The following is a 23,827-nucleotide window of genomic DNA, read 5'->3' as shown; positions in this document are numbered from 1 at the left end:
ACTCTCCATTATCAACTTCCCACTAATCACAGGCTACAAGAGGACCTGCCTCTACCTACTAAATTATCTCTAAAATAATAATGGTTATTCCATTTATTTGGTACTGACTTCACTCTCTGTGGAGAATTTGCTTCTCTTTTTCAGATGGATGTAGATCCTAAAGAGAGAATCAACCCATCACATTTCATCAGGGACCCAGCTGAAAACAAGGGTTACTGGGGAAATGAGAAAGAGTGCTGCTTTCTTGGTAAACTTGGCACCAGCACAAGGGTGAAGGAGATAGACACAGAGAACACTCAACTCCTATCAAACCAGAGATCCAGAGACACAAAGGCTCCCAAGACCTCAACCTAAAACGAACCCAACATGGCTCAGGGAAACTTGTGGAAGAGAGGGCAGAAAGACTGTTAGAGCCACATGTTGGGACATTATGCTCACAGACATTGCCTCTTGCCCATAACTGATGGCTAACCCCATAATGCATGACCCACATTCCCCAACAAGGAGGGTCCCTGCAGAGGATGGAGGACAGGGAGGAGGCTAACGAGGGTAGCAATATGGCTATATACACACTATGTACATAACTAATAAAAAATCCAACTTCTATACTCCCCCTGTTGCTGGTACTAACAGACATAATAAATGCTATGGGGTCATTTGGATATAAACAGGTACATTTGCTATTTGCATGGATTCTCATAACCAGAATGTAAACAACCCAAAATCCACAATTCTTTAGAAAACCATAGGGTTTTAGAGTTCATTTAGTTCATTTCCATTCATGTCAAGAATGGGAAGCAAAAACTGGGAGATGAGAATTTGTTGGTTCACTCTTAGCTCACACTCAGATTCACAGCCATAACCCCAACTGTTGTAGTTTGGAGATAAAATGTTCCACAAAGGTTCATGTTTTTGAATGCTTGGCTCCTAGATACTGGCCTTGTGTGGGGAGGATCTGGAACCTTTAGGAGATGAGAACTAGGTGGAGGAATTGGGATGCTGGGGGCAGGCCATCACATGTATAGTTATGATCCACTTTCTGTTCAGTCTCCATGTCTGCTTTCTTATCTGTCCAGATGTGAGTAATCAGCCTCACACTCTTGTACCCGAGAGCCTCTCCTGTCACCATGCCTTGCCTGCCATGATGAAACCCTCTCAGATAGTATGCCAAATAAATACCACCCTCTCCATTTCTAATTGACTTTGGCTGTCATAAAATTCCAATCATTTGCCCCTTGCTGCCATCAAATTCAGTTTTGATTAGATCTCTCCCTTCCTCATCCTCTCCCCAGAAGGGACACCTGGCTTTTGCTAAGGGTTACCTTCTTCCCCTGAGACCCCATCCTTTCCTAAAATAGTTCTTTCCTCAGTTTCCTCCAGGGTCTCAGTGCATTCTCTTGCTCCTTTTGTCACTAGGAGAACTGATATTCCTAGTAGAAAGAATCATCTCAAGGTTGGGGGTTACCTTTTGGTTATATTTATTTAAGTGCAATCATACCTGCCTTTGCTCTGTAGGCTCAGAGGAAAAAGATTTCACTCCTTATAAAGGCTCAATCACAGACGTATACTCTGCCTCTCAGCACACAAGGTTTCAGAGGGCAATAACGGAAACAGTACTAGAAATACTACGAAAGGTATTTTAGGTCAGCTTTTTTGAGTTGATACAATTTGAAAGCATCCATGGTGGTGGCTCCTTCCAGTCTCAATTATGACAGAGGGGAACATGTGTGCTCCCTACCTCTCTTACATTTTAAACACTTTATCATCTGTTACCAGGACTATTCAGTGACTCAACAATAATTTTCCTAAATGACTGTGAGGCCTCATTTGGATTTTTAATAAACAGTCACATTCTAATGAGGTCTTCACAAAACTGACTAAATATGTTTAGAAATCATTAGCTTAAATTACCGGTACAAAAATCTCCTTTGGGAGTCCTGTAAATTTGGTTATGAGACTTCTGGCAGATGGATTAGTTCAACTCCATCACAGAGTTTTTGCATCTCCACACGAACAGTGTAAGTGGGGATGCAACTGGATAAAAACGCTAAATGTCCCTCAGGTGGGTTCATTAAAGAGGGAAAACAATCACAGCACATTCCAGTGCCATTTAAATGCCAGGTGTGCAGCTGTCGGCAGGTGCCAGGAAAACTGACAAGGGTCCCTTCCCAGAACACATGGGCTGAAAGGGATGCACAGTGGTGACAAGGAAATCTCAGATAATGACAGGTCCTGGCAGACGTACTGGGGACCCTGCTGGAAGAGAGTGCCAGCATCTTTGCTTTCTGCACCAGGTGCTGCGTCAGAGACAGCCTCCCAGTGGCTCTAACATAGGCAATTAAAGCTGCCTAATGTAGACTGCTTCAGGGCAGGAAAGAGAGGAAGCAGGGCCCTGGCTCTCACTTAATGAATCTGAGCAAGTATGGGTAAACAGGCACGCATTGGTCTAGCTCATGCCTAATTCATGAAGGCTGCACCACATGAGGTACACATGTGAAGGAGGTAGCAGTTGCCCTTAAAAACCATGTCATTTTGCTTTTGTGGATGGTTTGTGGTTGTTTTTTATGCATGGAAAATGGAGAAATTGTCTCTAAGCAAATGTACAGGGATTAACAATAGGAAACAGCTCAACATAAGGTCAGGGTCTTGTCCTCCAGGGAATATGACCTCTTGTCAAAACTCCAAAATCTTTCCAGACAATCCAAGGACAGATGCCATTAATGTCACTACTAATTGAAGACAGCCTTATCCAAGGGGCTGAAGGCCATGAGGTAGGCCTCTTCAGAGCTTACACATATCCCTACCAACCTGGTAAGGACTGTACAAAAGATAAATCTGCGAGACCTAAAATTGTAGACTAAAATTTAAGACTCTAAAAGTTAAGACTATGGACATAGATTTATAAGTAAATCAGAAACCCAGTGACCATCTCTCTAGCTATATCCTGTTGGTTAGAGTTTCTATGGTGATCTGTTAAAGAAGGAGTCACTATCATAAAAATATAGTGATTACCCCTTATGGGGTAGGTCCATGTACCTGATGAAAAGAATAGTGACTACCACAGCAAGGCCTTTTTAATTTTTAATTTTCAAAGCTGAAGCCTTGCTCCTTACAAAATGTGACATGTCCAGGAGACAGTGAGTTTAGAATGCTTTATTTTTTCTACTTTTTACTATGATAATTTTGCAGCACAATGTTCTTACAGTCTTTCAAAGACCATGCTGTCCCACTTCCTCTTAAAGTTAAACAGGTTAATTACATGAAATGAACTTACACTCTTAAACTACTGAGATGATAGGGCATTCTTTGGTTTTCTAACCTAAGCAAAAAGTGTGCCTTTATTTTTAAAAACCTAATAGTTGTTATTACTTTAATAATTATTGACTTTTTAAGATAATTGACATTAGGATTCTTGAGTGAGTACTGATGAGAATATTTAAAATTTGAGACATTCAATTACTTTTGGGGAATGCAATTACTTAGAAAGCACATGAAACCAGGGAGAGCTGCCTGTACACATATGCCCTCCTCCCTGTCTGATACAGGCAGGCAGCAAGTACTTGTGAAATTGGTGAGTTTGGGTGAGTTTAGCTTAACAAAAAGAACATAGTACCCAATGGCCAAGAATATACACACTGTGGCTATGGTATAGTTAACATGTCATATGCCAATTGCTCTGTGACACAGTATTTCTGAGGCAGGAAGAAGACCAAAGGCAAGAAGCATTGCTGTCTCTTCCCTCAAAGGAGCATGTACTATGTGAATTTATACCCAATATTCATTATTGCTTTTATAGGACAAGAAATGCTGGTGGAAACATAAAGTTTAAATTGATAATCCATATATCTAGAATTTGCATAATGGTTAGAAACTTCTATACCTGACATGGAAAAATTCATTTAATCTTTATAAGAACTCCATGAAGTAGGTGGTTGTGGATGGAATATTTGTGTATCCCCAAATGAAGCCTTAATGCCAAGTATGGCTGTATCTGAAAATAAGGAAGTAATTAAGGTTAAATGAGGTCCAAAGGGTGGGACTCTGATCACAAAAATTAGTATTGTTTATAAGACATACTATGGAGAGATCCATCTCTCTGCTATACAGAGAGAAGGCAGGGACACAATAGTGAGGAAGAGCCCTTGCCAGATACTGAATCCTGTTGACCTTCATTTGCACTTGGAGAGTCCAGATCTCTAGGAAAATGAATGGCGGTGATTTAGGTCTCTAGCCTGCGATATTCTGCTATGGCAGCCTGAGCTGGTAAAAGCACAGGCACTATCACTCCCCAGTTTCTAGAAGTGGGAAGAGAGGCCTCCTCTAGGCTGCCTGCCCATGTGGCAAGCACCTGCTAAATCAGGTTCTGAGCCAATTCACCTGTGTTCCCACAGGTTCCCAGCAGAGATAAATTTAAAAGAATTGGATTTCATACTTTGCATAGAGAAAATATTGATTTGAAAGTTTTTATGGTTTACATAATGGTCCCATGGTATCTTCCCTTGTTTTGTCATTTTGGGTAATTTTTGTTGTACAGAAAACTTTCTATGTTAATATTTTCAATTTTTTTTTCATATTTTTTGAATGTATTGAGCTTTTTTTTTGAAAATTCCTTTTTTTTTTAACAAAAAGGACAAAACTCTTAAAATATTTTCTCCTGTTATTTTTTTCTACAAGTTTTAAAGTTTTATTTGTTATATGTAAGTTTTTATTCGGTGCTCATTTGAGCACGTTCCATGAGGGCTAGAACCTCCTTTGGTCCACACTGGTAAATAAATGTATCCAGCTGGCCTGATTGAAAAGCTCATGCTCTACCCACTAATTATATATCTTTCCATTTAGGCCTGTAGTCAACATCTGAGCTCTCTGTTTTGACATAGCAGTCCATTTATTTCTTCTTGTCAATTTGTGACACCTATAATTTTCTCTTCTCCTATCCACTTTTGTCTAGGATTGATTTCAAGGTTGCCCTAACCTCAAAAAATAAGATAAAGAAGGATCAATTTTTCCTTTTCTATTTCCTTATATAATTTTACAACACTTATAATTTAAATGTATTTTATAATTTATAAATTTATACAGCTTATGAAATTTTCATAACAGTTACAAAATTTGAATGATCTATAAATTTGAACATTTTGTACAAATACAGCTGGGTTTGGTGAATTCCCATGGGTAAATTTTTTCACAATATTTTATTTTTATTTATTTATTTGAGAGTGAGAAATAGGTAGGAAAGGAGGGGGAGAGAGAAAGAGAGATAAAGAGAGAGAGAGAGAGAGAGAGAGAGAGAGAGAGAGAGAGAGACTATAGGTGTGGCAAAGCCTCCAGCCACTGCAAACAAACTCCGCATGCATGTGCCCCCTTGTGCATATGGCTTATGTGGGTCCTGGGAAATTGAACCTTGGTCCTTTGGTTTTGCAGACAAATGCCTTAACCACTAAGCCATCTCTCCAGCCCTCCATGGGTAAATGTTTAGCCATAATTCAGTTTTTAAGTAATTATCTTGTCATAATTTCAGATTCTTTTGGAATTACCATAAGAGCACATAATTTTCTAGAAAAATCCTTAATTTACTGTTATTCCAAATATTCTATTATCATGAAATGCTCTCCTATTTATAACTTTGATTATATGTATTATATTATTTTATTACTGGAATATTACCAGAGGTTTATCTATTTCATTAGCTCTTTTAGAATAAAACCAAGTTTGCATTTTGTTGATCTTTATTACTATTTCTTTGCTTTTTATTTAATGATTGTTTGCTCTTTTTCCTTTCTATGGTTTTACTCTGTTCTTCTATCTATTGAGTTAGATGTTTGAACTTTATTTTTTTTAATAGGAACATTTAATATTATTTAGGTACCATTTTATTTGCAACCTACAAATTTAGTATATTCCTCCCTCAATATCCATGGGGTTTTGGTCTAGGCTTTCCTGTGGATACAGAAAACTACATTTCACTTCCTTATATGAACTTTCATAGAAGCTATGTACATCTTACCATGTGCTTTGGATGTGTCTGGATGGCTTTTGATACCTAATGCAATGTAAGTCCTATGTAAATAGTTCTTATCCCACAATTTTTAGGGAATAACAAGGAAAAAAATCTATAATGTTCAATATAGAAGCAATTTTTCTCCATGGCATTCTTAATTTATAACCATAAGTTGAATTTGTGGATAAGGAGCCCACAGATATAGATGACTGACTGCCTGTAGTTCTATGTGCTGTTCACTTTAGGTGTTTTACTTTGACCCATGAGTTAGCAGAGGTGAAGTTGAGCCAGAATACTTGCTCTTCTCTCCCCTCCCTGAGTTTGCATTTTATCTGACTGTCTATTCTTTGTAGGTTTTGGTGTTTGGCACAGCCCTGATGTTATCTCCCATGGGCTTTGAGAACGAAGATTAAAGATAATGCTTACTGAAGCTATCACCTCTCACCAACATGGAGCTCCGGGGCATGGCTGCAATGTCTACGCTTTCTAACCACCAGTCCCCAGCATACTTATAGTCTGTGCTAGTTTTCTTTACTTCCTTGAGTGCTAAGCTACACATTTTAAATTAGTCTATTTACATGCCTATGTGATATATGTGAACATCTTAAATATGTGTGTTTAGTTAGACTTTCAATATATTTCTAAGAGGGTTTTCAGTTTAGTCTGCCCTCTTCCCTAGAGTTTTCAGTATCTCCCAGTTACTGACCATCTTATTATAAAAGAACTGTACTATTTGTCACTTTCCTGGCTTGTGCCTCCTGATGCATTCTGGGAATCTTAACAAAACAGAACACATAAACAGTCACTACAGAGAAAGTAATTCAAGACCTACAGGTATGTTATGGTTCCCTAGGTATAGGTTAGGAGACTGAGGCCCGGTAAAGTAAAAATCCAAGCATGAGAGCATGCTGGGTTTATAATGTAGAGACACATTCCAGTACTGCACTGGGGTTTTCAAGCAAATTCTCCTGACTGAGGGAATACAGTCATGTCTAATGTAGCACCTATGGAGTTTTGACACCTAACCACAGTCATTCATGCTTAGAAGTATTTTTGTATGTTCAATATAGCCCCATAACAATGGCTTTTTAAATCTTGAGTGCTTTTCCTGTCTGTTGCTATCGCAACAAATGAAAGCAATTCAGGCTATGTTTACTGAAAATTTATAAGCAAGTGCAGCAAGCAATATGAGAAGCTGAAGTAGTTAATGTTTTCTGGAGTATACATAATACTTCAAAAGTGTGGCTCATGCTTTACTCTCCCGTACCTACTAAGCAAGGAACAAAATGACATTTGCTGTGGTTGGCCATCTTACCCTTCCGACTTCCACAAGGTTGGTAACCATGATTATGCTTGCAGTGTTTTCATGCCACACCATCCTCCAGAAGTCATAGATGGTTTCCTGCATGGGCCCTGCAGCAAAATACAACAGAGGCATCATTTCTTATTGTTAAGTGTGCAAGTAGAGAATATCTAGGGCTTTCAAATTGATCTATTAATATCCACAATAAGACACCTCCTTTTTATAGATGGACATAACTCTGTAATGTAGATGCAGAAATGTACTCTTTCTTAAACTGTACCTATAGAAATATCCAATCTTTCATTCATGGTTGAATTTTCTCATGTTGGCAAATGCTATCTGCACTTAAGTTTTTATTCTTTTATTTTTAACCCTCTTAAACTACTACCGTGAAAGAAAGTTATTTCTTCATCACCTTGCTATTTATCTCCATAATACTCAAGAGTGAAATTTAAAAAAAAATGGATACCATTACTCTTTCTGCTAACAATTGGCAGATATCCCAGGAAAGTGGTATATAGAATGAAATGAGCCTCTATAGGAAAAATGGCCTTTTCTTGTTTCTAATATGTTTCTTATTTGGAGCCATATGTCAAATTAATCCTCTTTTTTCCCACCCGACTTTCTAAAGTGAGAGAGAAGTTAAGAGCTCTAAGCAGTTGTACTTCTTCTCACTAACATTTTAAAGATTACTGGCAAAATTCTGGGCCAGGCATTTACTTCCTTTGCTCCTGGGATATGAGCATTCAGACTTCTTCCTGTGTTATGGCAAGGAAAAGCCAGTGTGTGTGTGTATAGGGGAGGGGAATGGGCACATGTTACAAAATGCCAGTGCTACCGATTCTATGTAGTGCAGAAAGCTGGAATTAAAAAAATTCCTTTAATCCAAACTTAAAAAGAAATATCCAAACATTTCTTCATGACCATCCATACTTGAGGGTATAAGTCTAATAGTATAACTCTTTAGGAGGCAAGTAGAAATGTAAGAACATGAGAGAAATGCAACTTCAAAGGCTTGTAGAGTCACGTAATATATGGAAAATCATACAAATGCTTGGTACACTCAAAACCTGAACCCTCTTGTAGTACAGTATCTTGAGATTAATAGATTAATTGGATTTGAAACTCAACTATTTGAATTTGAAGTTTGCTCCTCTTCTCTCCCCTCTCTTTGTCTCTCTCTGACTTTGGTATTTGAGGCAAGTTACTCTGGCACTATAAGCTATATTTTCTTCTTTGGGTACAACAGTAACATCTGAGGGATATTTTGAGGATTCTTAGAATAAATTCAGGTATTTTACAAACAACAAACAATAGGAGGAAAACAAGGTGTATTTAATAATATTTATTGGCAGTCATTCCTGTTCTTAGGACTAGGTGTTGAGCTGTAGTCACACACTCAGTTATTTCCCATTCCTCTTGACCAATTAACAATTGGTTCTGCTATAACTCTTCTCTCTGTTCTTCTCTGTCCAGGCCTCTTTCCTTCTGTTCCTTGGACACTTCCTGTCATTCCTTCATTGCTGCTTCTGAAAGCACACTTTTACCCTCTTGTGAAAGCTGACTCAGTTTCCTGATATCTACATACTAATCCCTTTGGGGGGACAGGACCACACACAACACCTCCCACAAACTATACCAGCCATCTCATCCCATTCCCCTTACATGTGCGTGCCTTTCTCTTGATGTGGAGGCAGAAGATTTCAGTGACTTTAAGGTTACAGAGGGGACAAGTAAACATCAGATTCAATCAGTCACTACATTTCCAGCTTGCACAGTTATGTTCATTGTGTACTTAACAGCTTGTTACTCATTCATGAGGAAAGATCTGTACAGACGCTGTCTTTGTGCAAATAGTCTCCTCAATGTGACCCCTGAAACTGAAGGTTGGCCTTCACTAGGTACACAGGCCTACACCAGCTACTCTGAAATATCCACAATTGTTCTGATGGCCATGGCTAGAGTAGATGAATCAAGATATTTTGGCACCATGGACAGTGTGTACCTGCTAGAAGAAAAGCCAGTTCTATTATTTGTATCCCTAAGAGACTTCCTGGGGACATTATAGGCCAAGAGCCCTCCCTATGTATACAAAGTGTTCTCTTCTTAGCCCTCACAACAGGTGGAACCCCATAATTTCATAGTTAGGGAATCCAGTAGAGCAGACTCTCCATGAACAAGTGAATGGCGCAATGCACATGTAAGTACTAATGCATAATGTTGGCTATGATAGTTCTTTTCAATTTATTCTTCCTTTCTGTAAAGAGTCTTAAATCTTATTTATTTGCAGAGAGAGAGAGAGAGAGAGAGAGAGAGAGAGTCATGGTGGGGCCTTTGTTGCCATTGCAAACAAACTCTACATACATATGCCAATTTGTACCTCTGGCTTTACATGGCTATTGGGAAATTGAACCTGGGCAGACAGGCTTTTACAAGCAACTGTTGAGCAATTTCCCAGCCCTTCAATTTATGTTTCTAAGATCATCTGCAGAAGCTTGCAGACATGTTATGTTTACTTCTTTCCAATTCATGGGGAGGGTCCACATTTTGCAAAGGAGTCTTCAAGAATGAGTCAATTATCATTCTGTTGGCCTGGTATGGCTGTGGTGCATTCCACTGAACCACTGCTCCTGGCACTAAGCAGACTGCTGTTCCAAGCCTTCGTGCCCAAGGCTTTCCTTCCACACTTAGCTTAGTCTACTATTGTAGGTGGCTGAGTGCATTCTTATTGTCAGCAGTACACCGAGTCTACTAATGTGTCTACAGCTTTGTAAACCAAAGAATCCCACTCTACCCTGATTTAGAATGAACCTCACTAAAATGTCATGGTTTTGCTGTACCACCTCACCATAAGGCTGGGGGCTGGTTAAGTTTATAGCTACATTTGCATTATACTTAAGATAAGAGGTGTTTATAAGCTGACAAAACATATTTTACCCCTTTCTTTCTGTTTTTAAAAATAATTTTTACTAGAGATAGAAAAAGAGAGGCAGGGAGAAAGAAGGAGGGAGGGAAGGAATGAGAGAGAGACAAAATAAATGAGCATGGGTATGCCAGGGCCTCTTGCTACTGCAAATAAACTCCAGATGTACATCCCACTTTGTGCATCTGGCTTTATATGGATGTAGATACTGGGGAATTGAACCTAGCTGGCAGGCTTTACAAGCAAGAATCTATTAACTGCTAAGTCAATCTCCCCAGCCCAACTCCTTCCTTTTTAAATGGAAAAAGGAAAGTTTTTTTTTTTTTAAAAAAACATTTATTTATTTGCAAGGAGAGAAAAGGGGAGAAGAGAGGGGAAGGGGAGAAAGAGAGAGAGAGAAGAAGAGAAGAGAGCAGGACAGAAGAGAAGAGAGACAGAGAGAGAGAGGGAGTGCACCAGGGCCTCTAGTTGCTGCAAATAAACTCCAGATGCATGCACCACCTTGTACATATGGCTTTACATGGGTCTAGGGAACTGATCCCAGGTCATTAAACTTTGCATGCATATACCTTAACCACTGAGCCATCTCTCCAGTCCAGAAGGAAAGTTTTTAATATGAAATTTGTCATGCATATTTTTCTTCAACATAGTTCAAGTTATCTATAAATTTTTATAAAGTGTTCCTCAGAGACACATACTTCTTTGCAAAAAAAAATATCCTGGGGCTGGAAAGATGGCTTAGTGGTTAAGCACTTGCCTGTGAAGGCTAAGGACCCTGGTTCGAGGCTTGCTTCCCCAGGACCCACGTTAGCCAGATGCACAAGGGGGCGCATGCATCAGGAGTTCATTTGCAGTGGCTGGAGGCCCTGGTGTGCTCATTCTCTCTCTCTCTCTCTCTCTCTCTCTGTCTCTCTCTGTCGCCCTCAAATAAATAAATAAATAAATATAAACAAAACTTAAAAAAAAGATATCCTGGATGCCAGAGAAGGGATAGACCTGACCATCACCAACAGTACTCTACCTCTTGTAATTTCAGCAGTTTCTGGTGAGCTCTGAGTGACAGTGATCATCATGAATTAACATGAGTCTACAACTGTGTGCTGGATAGTCAAGGTACCCATCTTTCATAGGACTGGACTGCTGGGAAATCTATATTACATTGTCCTAAATTTTAGCCTCCTAAGGTCACTGGAAATTGTTCAGCTAGTAAAGGGCACTGCTGTCCCCAGATGAGGAATCCAAACGGCACGCAAAGACCCTGAAACCCCCTCCTTCTCCAAGTCTGAACAAGTGTGGTTGATAGCCCGGCCTTTAATTTCCATGGCTTCTGGCTGAGTGGGACTCACTATAATCACTCTGGCGGTGTGTTTACAGATGTCCACACAATGGGTAAGAAGGTTATTCTCCGCAGTTGTCCTCTTGTGAAACTACATCATTTAAAAGGTAAGGTGTAGAAATTTCAATAAGATCGGGGCAGTAATACATTCTATTTCAGCCACAAAAGTTGGCACACACAGAACTCTGTTGAAAAGAAAATGTGCAGAGAGGCCATTCATTACCACCCAACCCCAGAAAGAACTAAAGTACAAGAAGAAAGATGAAATGCAATAAACAGCCTGAATGAAAGACATTCAAGGATGGGCTCTATTGTATACAGGAGCTCTCTAGTTCATGGGAAGTGAGAGAAATTAAAAATTATAATTTCAAACCTTGATAGATGACTTGCACCCCTTCTTTTCACATTCAAATTTCTATGCAGCATGTTTTCCTGTTAACTAAAGCTGCTGAGAAGTCAAGGTCCTTTGAACGCTTACAGTAGATATTCAAAAGCAAAGCATAAATACCAAGATATCCCGGCATACACAGAATAAAATCTAACATCTTTTGAACAATTTATACTTCCCAGGTCCTGTTTGAAGACTTTTGTTTTGTTTTTGAGGTAGGGTTTCACTCTAGTGCAGGCTGACCTAGAATTCACTATGTAGTTTCAGTGTGGCCTTGCACTCATGGTGATCCTACCTCTGCCTCCCGAGTGCTGGGATTAAAGGTGTGCACCACCATGCCCGGCTCTGTATGAAGACTTTTAATGTATTATCTCATTCAGCTTAAAACTCACTATCCTAGGAAACCCATTGTACTGGACAGAGACTGAGGCATGGAGAAGTGCAGTAACTTGCCCAGTCACACAGCTAGTAAGGCATGAAACTAAACACCCTGTTTATCCTCTTGCCTCAGACTCCCAGATGCTTGATGAAGTGGCTGGGCTTTGAAGCAGGCAGTCCAACTCTATTCCATCCTGGGATCTCCATGTGAATAACTTAGCAGGGGTCAACTAGACAGATGCACACCCTACAGTCACACAATCCTCACAAGAGGAAAACAGGAGGAAACCCGCATTCGCCACACAGAAACAGATTCTTCAAAAGTGGTTTTACATCAGGTCAGTTCCTTCCCTCAACATCTCCGTTGGCCTCCTGCTGCGACAGAATAAAGTCTAACTTCGTGAGCACAGCTTGGGAACTTCTCTGCTAGCTCCCACCTCTCCTGGAGTCACAGAGGATTTCCTGCTCCTCTTTTCCCCACCCCCGCCCCCAGATTCCCACTCCCACATCCCTGGCCTCAGCAGCCTTGACTGCCTAAAATGCCCAAGTGACCTATTCCCTCCAATCTGCTCCTGACCCCTCAGCCAGACCTCCTGTCTGGAAACCTCAGTTTCCTGGTGGATGTTTGCCAGGGGGAACAGAGTACAGGCACACCCTTCAGCTTGTGCCTGGACTGTGTCTCTGTTCTTCCCCTGGTTATATTAGGGTTTTCCTCCCTGGACCACCACCTCTTTCCCTCAGCACTCTGCGGAACCTCCCACTGGTGGGTTAATCAAAGCCCACCTTTCACTGTAGTTTCAGTTTAGTGGGCTGAAAGTTACATCCACAGGCTAATACTAGTTCCAGCCTCTAAAGTGGCACTCTCTGTGCTTCATGACATTTCCCTGTCCCTCATAAAGCCAGTGTGTTTTCTTTTGTGGTCTATGAACAGCTTTCATGTCTCCTTTGCCTCCCTCCAATACACCACCCTCGTGTCCCCTGTAGCACTAGCTCAACACTCAGTCTGGCTTTAGAAGCCAGGCATTGTATGCCAGGGATGCTGCCAGCTACATAAGGGATGCAAGGGGAGCATCATAAATACATTCCCCACTTTCCAGAGACCTGTCACATTTCTAAAGTAGAGATAAGGCAAGAACACATACTGTCTCACATCAAGCACAATGTGGCTCATGTGCCAGCACACTACAACTTCCTGCTGAGATATGCATAGCCCTGGAGACACTGAATAGTTTTTCAACTATTAACTCCCTGGTGTTTGATATCTATATGAACTCTGCCGAAAGCTGTCTTCTCAAGCAGGAGTGTGCATGCACAGTCACCTTTCTTACACTTAAAGAAACCTTCACTCATCTCAATTATGACTGGGGGCATTCCCGGGTATAAAAACTATATGTGTGAAACAAAGAAGAAGGGCTGAAATACTGATTTCAGTTAGGGCTTTCTACTTTCCCTCAGCCATTTGTGTTAGGGTCAAGCTTGGTATTTTTGCTCAATTTAGGATGCTCTGAATTCAGAACACCTGACACAATAGGCACGTGAATGTTTATTCTTTTTAACTGAACTGGATTGTCTTACAGTATCACCTCATTGTCTTGAATTAAATCCAGGGCTAAGGACTCAGTCTATTCTTTAAGTCTTGGTTTGTTTTAATATGTGTAAAGTGGTTAAGATATATTGATCGCATTTTATACATTATTCATTCTAGCTATATAGAAGTTTTGATTTTTATCCTAGAAAACATGCAATATTGCCCATCTACAATTAATAAAATTATGCATGTACTCAGTTAAAGATTTAGATATTTATTTAAAATGGGAGTATACAAGGGGGGTATGTAAGTGGAAAAATTGTAGATAAAGTCTGAAGGGGATTATATCTAACAGGTGCCCAAACAGGGAAGTATGACTGAAGACTTGTTCTGAGTCTCACAAGATGAGCATGGCCTTGATGGAGAAGACAGAGGAAGGAAGGTGGGGGCTGTCCGTCCAGGTCAGTGGAGTGTCTAGCAGGAGTGACTTATTGTTCCTTGAGAGAAGAAAGGGACACACAAGGGGCCCTCTTGTGAAGAAATGACACTTGTTTTAGAACTATGGGTTCAACCCTTATGGTATTAGAAGGAGGGGAGGGAGGAGGAGGAAGAGGAAGAACAAGGAGGAGAAGACAGATATTATAAATTAGACCAGTTTCAGTTAAGGGTTCCAACCCTGGGCGAATTAGAAGAGAACAGAAAAGTATGTGGTCAATAATCTGAGTGAACCTAGGGCAGGAGCTGCACTGTAGAGGTTTCTGCAGATGTTGCTCAGCCTTCAGTGGGACCAGACATGAGCATCCATAGAAAGAAGAGGGACAGGGGAAGTGCCACAGTGGGCTGACAAGAACAGAAACAGAATACAGCTATTAGAAGGCCACATTCAAGGATCCTGTTGAACTCCTGTATTTTTTGTTTTGTTTCTGTTTTTAAGGTAGGGTCTCACTCTAGCCTAGGCTGACCAGGAATTCACTATTTAGTCTCAGGATGGCCTCGAACTCATGGAAATCCACTGCCTCCTGAGTGCTGGGAAAGGTGTGTGCCACCATGTCTGGCTCAAACTCCTGCATGTCAGTGTCAGAGTTGAAGGAAGGGAAAGGGGAAACTGAGAAGATGATTCAGTGGTTAAAGGTGCCTGCATGCAAAGACTTTCTTCCTAGATTCAATTCCCAATCCACCCACATAAGCTAGTCAAGAAAAGTGGCACAAGCATCTGGTGCTTGTCTTCAGTGGTAAGCAGCCCTGGCACATTCCCTACCTAAAATGTGTAAAGAATTAAACAGGATATGATTCAAGGTACAGGAATATGTTGAAAATAAATAGCAAAGAATAGTAGACAGATGATGGTCCACGTGGTGGTTTGATTCAGGTGTCCTCCATAAACTTAGGTGTTCTGAATGCTAGATTCCTAGCTGATGGAGATTTGGAAATCAATACCTCTTACTGCCAGTGTATGGTGGGCTTATGGGTGTTATGGCCATTTTTCCCTTGCCAGTGTTTGACACACTCTTCTGTTGCTATTGTCCACCTTATGTTGGTCAGGTGGTGATCTCCACCCTCTGCTCATGCCATCATTTTCCTCTGCCATCATGGAGCTTCCCCTCAAGCCTGTAAGCCAAAATAAACCCTTCCCCTGCCCCAAAGCTGCTCTTGGTTGGGTGATTTCTGCCAGTAATGCAAACCTGACTGCAGTAATCCGTACTAATTAAGACAGGAACACTGTAAAACATCATATGATATACTAAAGCCAAGGGTGGCTGTCCAGGCATTTGAATGGCTGGCAGACATATCTAGGCAGAGTTAGGTTTGGATCCAAAGGACTCAGCAATATGGCTCCAGGTGACAGTTTCATATGGGTGTTCTGAGCAGCTCTGGGGCAAGATGATAGGCCTCACTTCACTGCCACAGCAGTATAGTGCTTCTATGGTTCGCTAAAGCAGAGATGGGTTCATTTGGGCTTTCAGGCCCATCTCATGCTGGTTTGAGAACTAAGAAAGTGGTAGATAGGCTTGCATCTGAAAGCAAATAGGTTATTTGGGAGCTGTCTTTAGGGGACAGTTTTTAAATCAAAGGAGACTTGCTGGTTCTCATTCTGACTGCAATTAAAGAAACCAAGTGGCTTTAGACCCAGGACCAGGATGAGCAAACATCGTCATAAGCACAGATCATTCCACAAGCCAGGTGCTAGAGGCAGTAATGCATGAATTCTAATTTAATCACCACAACAGAATGAGGCAGGAATCACATTCCTTTGTAAGATGAGCAAAGCAGATTCAGTGATGTTGCTAGCACTGCAAGGGAGTGAGTGACAAGACTGGGATTCCAAATGATGCCAGTCCAGCTGTGCTATTCCTCCAGAATTAATGGGACAAATGGAGAACAGGAGCCTTGTTCTCTTGTGTGACTCCTGACATGCTGCAATTGATGATGGTATGGTCTTAAGGTTACCACGATGGTGCAATGACAGGGTGGAGGAACCCTAAAATGACATAGTTACAGAAAAGCCAGGATCCTTACTGGGCACCTGCTCAGCCCAGACTTTGGCAGGATCTGTTCCTTTCATCACAACAGACCACTCACTGAAGGCACAGAACAAATGGGGAAAAGTTTGAGCCTGAGATTTTGGCATGGATTTTAAAGCTCTCGCTGCATACATAAAAGTGTGCCTAAATTTTTGATCCATTTTTTGCTACTGTAGCTGCTGGCAATAATCTATAATAAGTATTATAAAGTCAGTTATTCAGCAGTGAGAGAACTCGACACCCCTTTCAGTGATTTCTAAGCTTTTGTGACAAAACGTTATGTGAATTTTTTCATTGGTACTGCCATAGCACTTATAACCCATAATTTCATATTTACCATCATTTCATTTTTTTTGCAGAAGTGAAATATAAGTGATAAAATCTTCTACTGAGCCTTATGGACGGAAGTAATAATAGTGACACAGAAAGCAGTTGCTTTCTGCATTAATAATACTTAACATCACTTATTTGATAGAGACATTCGCTCTCCCCTGAGGCTACCTATGGTAAAATTGTGAAAATTTTATGAATAATGTTTGGTTTTAGCTCCATAAAAAGACAAAACAGAGCTGAGATGGCAGGGTATATGGGATGTGATTTGTTCACGTTTCCTAAACTGACAAGAATATTCCAGAGAAATTACTACTTTTTGAAAATAAAACAAGACAAATCCACTAATGAACGAGAAGTAAATATACTGGAAACTGTTTTATATTAGGAAAACTTGGGGAATATTTTACTTAGAAAATGTATCTGGTGGGAAGTCGATATACTGATTTCTAAGGAGAGCACCCAGGCAAAGTACACTTTATGCCTAGAATTACAGGGTTAGGATTGTTAACTAGTCCACTGGAATTTTAATTAATGACTGAAAAAGAAGAGAAAATTTGACAGTGGAGCTATAATGAAACACACTTTTTAAAGAAGCACTGTCAAAAGCAATGACTTAAATAATGATAGTAAGGAGTGTTTTCAGTTAATAATGTCAGTGGTGCCCACATAATGACCAATCCCTTCTCCTAGGGTAGTTTTCCTATGATATGGCTCACTCTGATTAGCAAGTATACTTGGTGGTTTTTCTATTTTTTTTAGGTTACCTTACAAGTATATACTCTTCTTATAACTAATATTAGACCTTCCTTTCCTGCATTAATTTTCAATCATCTTTCTATTATACCACATTATCCACATATTTTTGTATTCACTTCACTCATGCTCTCCCCTAAAATTTTCTGAGAAAAGAAAGTGTACTAACATTCATTATATTATTTGTGGTTTTCCCAATATAATTAGCTTCATGGATTAATTGCTTCTAGGTAAGTCATTAGAACATGTGAAACCTCAATTCAACATCCAAAGGTTATGTCACATTTAATTAGGAGCAAATTTGTATAAACCAAACATTAATGGGCAGTCTGTATGTAAACATGAAAGTATCCTTGGAAACCTCTGTCCATAATTCCAGTTATTACCCTTCAACTGTTATTTTGGCTAATAACCATATTTTTACTTTATTCATTTTTAACTAAATATAATTATGAAATATTTGGAAAATGTAAAAATACATAAAATATTTTAATTTATTTATGAGAGAGAGAGATAGAGAAAGAGGCAGATATAGAGAGAAAATGGACACTCCAGGGCTTCCAGCAACTACAAATGAACTCCAGACACATGTGCTGCCTTATAAATTTGGCTTATGTGGGTATTCGGGAATTGAACTTGGGTCCTCAGGTTTTACAGAAAAGCAACTTAACCGCTAAGCCATCACTCCCGCCCCCCAATAACATATTTTAAAATGAAGAATTACATAGTGCATATTTGTCTTAATAAAGTAACAGCCATGGCCTTCCTAAGAAATGTTGGCATGCTTTTATTTTAATCTTTGCCTTGTCATTTTTTAAAATTATTATTATCTAACATACTAGTTACAATAAGCTTATTCCACCATGACTAGCAATTATTGTTATTCTTTTCTGTGGTATGTTTATATATACCTTTACAATTTTTCTTAATTAATCTTTATTAGGATAAAGTTCATGAATTCCCATGTTATTATTAATTACGTCTTGTAACATTAAAAGCAGATGAGGCAGTAAGTTTTGCATGTGTGACAAGTATGTATGTGATGTGGCGCACGTGTGTGTGCAGATATATGCTCTCTGTGTACATGTGTGTGGAGGCCAGAGGAGAATGTTGGGTGTGCTGCTATTATTACTAATCTGCATATTTCCTTAAGGATTTTTCTCTTAGTGAAATGCTGCTATTGACCAGCAAGTCTCAGCAATTTTATGATCTTTGTTCCATCTCTATGTGGCCTGGGGTTATAGGCAGGTGTGGTCACACCCAGCTTTTTATGTAAATTCTGGGGAACTGATCTTGGAGGTCTTCATCCACAGAGGCCCTCATACATAAGTGGCAAACACTGTTAACTGCTGAGCCATCTCCCTATCCCAGAAGTAATTTTTAAAAATAAATCAACCTAATTTTTTATATTTTTATTGATTTGCATATATACATGTGATGTATGTGTATGTGAGAGTGCCAGGGTCTCTTGCTGAGCATATCTAGCTTTATATGAATACTGGGAATTGAACACATTTCAAACTCAGGTTTGACAGGCTTTGTTAGCAAGTACCTCTAGCCACTGAGCAGTCTCCCCAGAAGTTTTTTATTTTTTTAAAGAAAGCAAATTGAGAACACTGGAAAAGCTTTCTAAGTATTCCCTTTATTTCAATAGCCAGAACTCCAAGATCTTTAAAAAAGAAAATGAATGAAAATAATTGCTTTGAGATCTAAGCTTATCATGTTATAAAGAAATTTTTTTGCTCTTAAATGCTCTGTATGTTAAAATTAACTTACATGAAGAATTGCAAACTGAAAATCTATAAGATCAGCCCTCAAAGAAATTATTTCAGATGTGCATACGTATACACTTTTAACCATTTAGATGGATATATGTGCTAATAAAATCCGGCATAGACAGGTAAGAAAAATAATAAAAATATCAGAAAAAATAATGTTGGTTGTTCTCATACCACATATGCATATGGTGATTTAACTCATAATAATGGTTTTGGTAAAGAAAACATTTAAAAATGTTTATGACAGAGAGAGAGAGAGAGAAAGGGAATGAACATGGCCTCTTGCTACTGGAAATGAACTCTGTATGCATGCACCATATTGTGCGATTGTGCATTTGGCTTTATGTAGGCACTAGGGAATTGAACCCAGCCTATAAGTCTTTGCAAGCAAGTGCTTTTACCCACTGGACTATCTCCCCAGCCCAAGAAATCTTATCTATAAAACTGCAGGAACACAAACTCAAATGAGTTGAAAGTGTTACAAATATTCTAAATATTCAGGAAACCTATAAAAGTATTTCCTGTTTATAATCCAGAAACAGAGTAACATTGATTTGATTATATTGCTAGGAATTATACTTTGGAAATCTATTATGAAATTACTACAGAAAATTCTCAAGTCACTTTTGCTTTCCCTGTGTGAGTAGTGACAATGGACATGGGTCAGGATGGGGAGGCACCTGGAAGTACTTGAAGACCATGGGTACTTACTCACTAGGGTAATGCCAATGGTTTACTGTATATAAATACTTTAAAACATGCCATGGTAACATCACTTCAAAAAGAACAGCAATTTGATGAGGTCATCAAATATACATGAATTACTGACTGCGTTGTCTTTCCCTTTAGCTGGCATGTGGTCTGTGTCTGCAGATGCATCTTACTGTGTAAACCAAACTCAGGGGCAGCTTGCAAGAGCTTCTTGCAGCTCAGCTGCATTCCATTTCCTGCCACCTTGGTGCTGATCAAGACAAGGCACTATCAGGCATCTGGTCAACCCCTGAGTATGCAGAAGACAGTGCCTTCTTATCTCACCCTTCACAGTACACAGAGGATGCAGAAGCTATTCAGGGCCACATACCTTCCCCTTTGTCTCTGTATCTTCACTTCTACTTCTTTGTCATTACTATCCTCTTTCCTAGATCATGCCTTGGCCCTTAGATTTATATTACTAAATCTTTCTCCAAATCATTCCAATGTAATTCTTAGTTCAGAAATCATTTTATATGAAGCCTGTTGGAAAGGAACTATTCTGGTATTTGGAATTAATTTCTCTTTACTTACATGTAGTCTGATTTTTAAGTATAAACTCAAGGTTTGGAGCTGGCATCCACTGCTGTTCTTAGAGCTACAGAAAAACATGTTGCTTATAGACTAATATAGGTTATTTTATCTCTAATTCAAATTTGTCTTTATTTAACAGCTCACAGTTATGATAATATTTGTATTTTGGAGGGTACTACAAATGTTGGTGAAAATTAAGTGGTTCTTTTTGCATGTCCTTTTGAAAGGAAGCTTATTGGGTATATAATGTATTGCTTTAGTGAAACTATGCACATATGTTGGACTTGGGAAAATGCCTGAACTACTTGAGCTACTGAGAAATGTCTTTGGAACTAGTACTATCATAAGGATAACAGTAAGAGATATAGCTGATTGTGGTCAACAGGCTGCTCTCAGAACTGGTTTCCAAGCCAAGCCTGGACACCCTAACTTTACAGTTTATATTCTAATTAACTGCTCTTGCTTAAGCTCTCTTGGGGAGAAGTATTGGCTCAGTTACTGACACAAAAAACTGTATGCAGAAGGAATTTTAGAACTAACATTCAGAGATCTCATAATTACGATACTGTATAACTGAAGAGTTATGAATCAAATAAATAATGGAGTGATGCTAACATCACCTGGTAGTGAAATATTCCAAAACATTTTTGGAAACCTTGCTTACCTATGGGAACCATTATTTGGATCTTATTCTGTCTGGACTCCATTCAGCCCTGTTCTAGAATCATGGTCCCTTAGTGGCAATGCAAACATGTTCAGCTTGCGGTGTCACCACTGAGACTGGGCATGCAAAGGCTTGTTAAAGGTTGTTAAAGGTAGACAAAACAGATCTGAGTGGTGCAAGTACAGATTATTCCTTCAGTGAACAAGTCTAACATGGGAAAGAATAAAAGGGTTGCTGGGCAATGTGTGGTAGCAATGTGCTATATACGAGTCACTACTTTCTGCTTGGACCTTTGGTCACTGAACCCTGACATGGGCTATATGGCCATGTGAATGAGGAAGCTTTTGGGAGAAGGCACAGGAGACAGTGTTTGAACCTCTTTAGGGAGGAATGTGACAGATGCCTATAATACAAGAGCCTTTTGTTGGATGTGGGCCAGAGCATCCATCACTGCTATTCTCCAAAGAAAAACTCTCATGAGCTGAGCCTAGACACTAATGCATGCGACAAGGAGCTGAACCTGGGCACTGATGCATGCAGCAAGGAGCTGAACCTGGTTACTAATGCATGCTGCAAGGTGGGGAACAGAGAGGAGGCAATCAAGAACTAAAAAAATAAAATAAAATAAAAAAATAAAACAAAGAATAGCAGCTTTCAGAACAGAGAGGTTTAGTGACCCAAAGGACCTGGCTGCCTTCTGTCAAGAAGAATAGTAAATGAGAGCAAAACAAAACCCCATATTCATATGCTTCAGGGGTGGCTGCCAAATAAATGAAGGCATTCATTAGTCTCTATCTTCTTTAATTTAGTTTCTCTCAGTACACAAGTGGGATCCTTTTTTATTTAACAAAAAGAAAATAATTCTAATAAATAAATAAAATAGAGATAAATTGGCTCCCTAGACATAGCTGAATGCAAGCAATCTCAAATGTGTAGTGGCAGTGTGGGGCACGGCGTCGGCAATCTCCCAGCAGCAAGCTCTACGTCAAGGGGAAGAGAAAGAAGACACTTACAATGGCCAGAAAATTCTGCAACTTGTTTCTGCCCTGACCAGCTTGTCTAAAAGTGTCCAAAGTGGAAATGTAACCTGTGCTCAGAGTCAGGGACAGTGGTTCCAGGACTGCATTGAGCATCACATTTTTACTCAGCAAGTGTGACAGAGAAGTAGTCTGAGAAGTCTAAAGAAGGCTGAGGAGATGGCTCACAGTTAAAGGTACTTAGTTGTAAAGTTTACCAAACTGGGTTCAATCCTGATACCCATGTAAAGCCAGATGCCAATAACAGCACATGCATCTGGAGTTGGTTTGCAGCATTAAGAGGCCCTGGTACACTCATCCTCTCTCAAACAAACAAACAAACAAACAAACAAATCAATTATTAACTGATTAAAATTAAGAAGACCCTGGATCTGATGTATAAAATCACGAACTAGAAGTTGTGACTTATAGATTCCCTTTGCACTGTCATTCTGAGGTCACTGGCACTTTCATGAGCCTGTGCTAACCTGGTATTAGGTAGAGGTACAAAAGCAGTTGTTCAGTTTTGGATTGCATAAGCTGTAAAGGAGTGGATTAGCTTTGCAACGAGTATGGTATCGGAGGTTTGAGAAAGCCAGCACCATGGAATGTATATGGAAATTTAGTTACAACTCTATCCTTTCAAAGTGCTGAAAATGGACCAAAAAATAAAAATAAAAAGACATGGTCTTATATATCTATTTGTTAAGTTGAATGTAAGGCTTCTTTACAGAATAAGGCTGTCTTATATCAGTTTTCTCCTAAGTTGAGCATTGCACACATTCCACTGCACTATAAGTATTAGTCCACAAGGTTTTGCAGATAATTTTACATATAGGATTCATGTCAACTTTCAGGTATAGAAATCACTTAAATGAATTTCTTGAGTTCCAACTATTTCTACTTAAAAAAAAGCATAAAGAAAATGGAACTGTGAGATTTTTTGAAACCTGTTCTAAGGGCATGTACATTTCTTTTTTCATTTCAAATTAGGCACACTTCTAAATTCCTCTTAAAGGTTTGCTTGACTTTTAAAATACCATGGATAAATGGGACTATGTAATATTTTTCTCTGTGTTTAGCTTTTTTCACTTTATATGATGTCCTCAAAATTCATCCATATTGTCACAAAAATTAAAAGATTTTTCTGATTTTTTTTAAAGGATGAATTGAATTTTGTGTATACTTTAAAATCCATCCATCCACTGATGGACTCTTAGCTTGTTTTCATTTGCTGGCTATTGTGAATCATGCTGTAATGAACATGTATTGTATATTTAAAATGGCTATGAGAAAGGATTTTAAATTTTTCTTGCCACAAAGGAAAGATAAGCATCTGAAATGATTGACACCTTAATTAGTCTTATTTGATCATCCTACAAAGAATGTGTATATTGAAACACACTATATTACACACACATCAAAATAAAGTAGAACTTAATAAAACAAAAACTGAATCAAGAACATTTTGTTACTTGCTTAATAGCAGATTATAGTTTATCTCCAAATTTCTCTGTATCAATTTCAGTTCTCTTATTTAGGGAACACATTCTGACTATAACATCCATTAGACATAAGTGCATGTGACTTAATATATAATTTTCACTTTACTTTTTTTTTAAA

At 39.1% G+C, this 23,827-nt stretch overlaps 1 protein-coding gene across 14 annotated transcripts in view; it reads right to left on the bottom strand.

Annotated features, from left to right (window-relative positions):
- Ptprm (protein tyrosine phosphatase receptor type M) overlaps positions 1–23,827 on the bottom strand; it is an 849,143-nt gene that overhangs the window by 67,559 nt on the left and 757,757 nt on the right. For all 14 annotated transcript variants that reach the window (XM_045144750.1, XM_045144751.1, XM_045144752.1 and 11 more), the window contains one exon: positions 7,314–7,411. In XM_045144750.1, coding sequence (XP_045000685.1) covers positions 7,314–7,411 — 98 coding nt within the window. The remainder of the gene's footprint in view (positions 1–7,313; positions 7,412–23,827) is intronic.

This window comes from Jaculus jaculus, chromosome 2, assembly GCF_020740685.1.
Source record: "Jaculus jaculus isolate mJacJac1 chromosome 2, mJacJac1.mat.Y.cur, whole genome shotgun sequence".
NCBI classification, from domain to species: Eukaryota; Metazoa; Chordata; class Mammalia; order Rodentia; family Dipodidae; genus Jaculus; species Jaculus jaculus.
The sequence above is the reverse complement of the archived record's forward strand: the minus strand, read 5'-3'. Positions and strand labels throughout refer to the sequence as shown.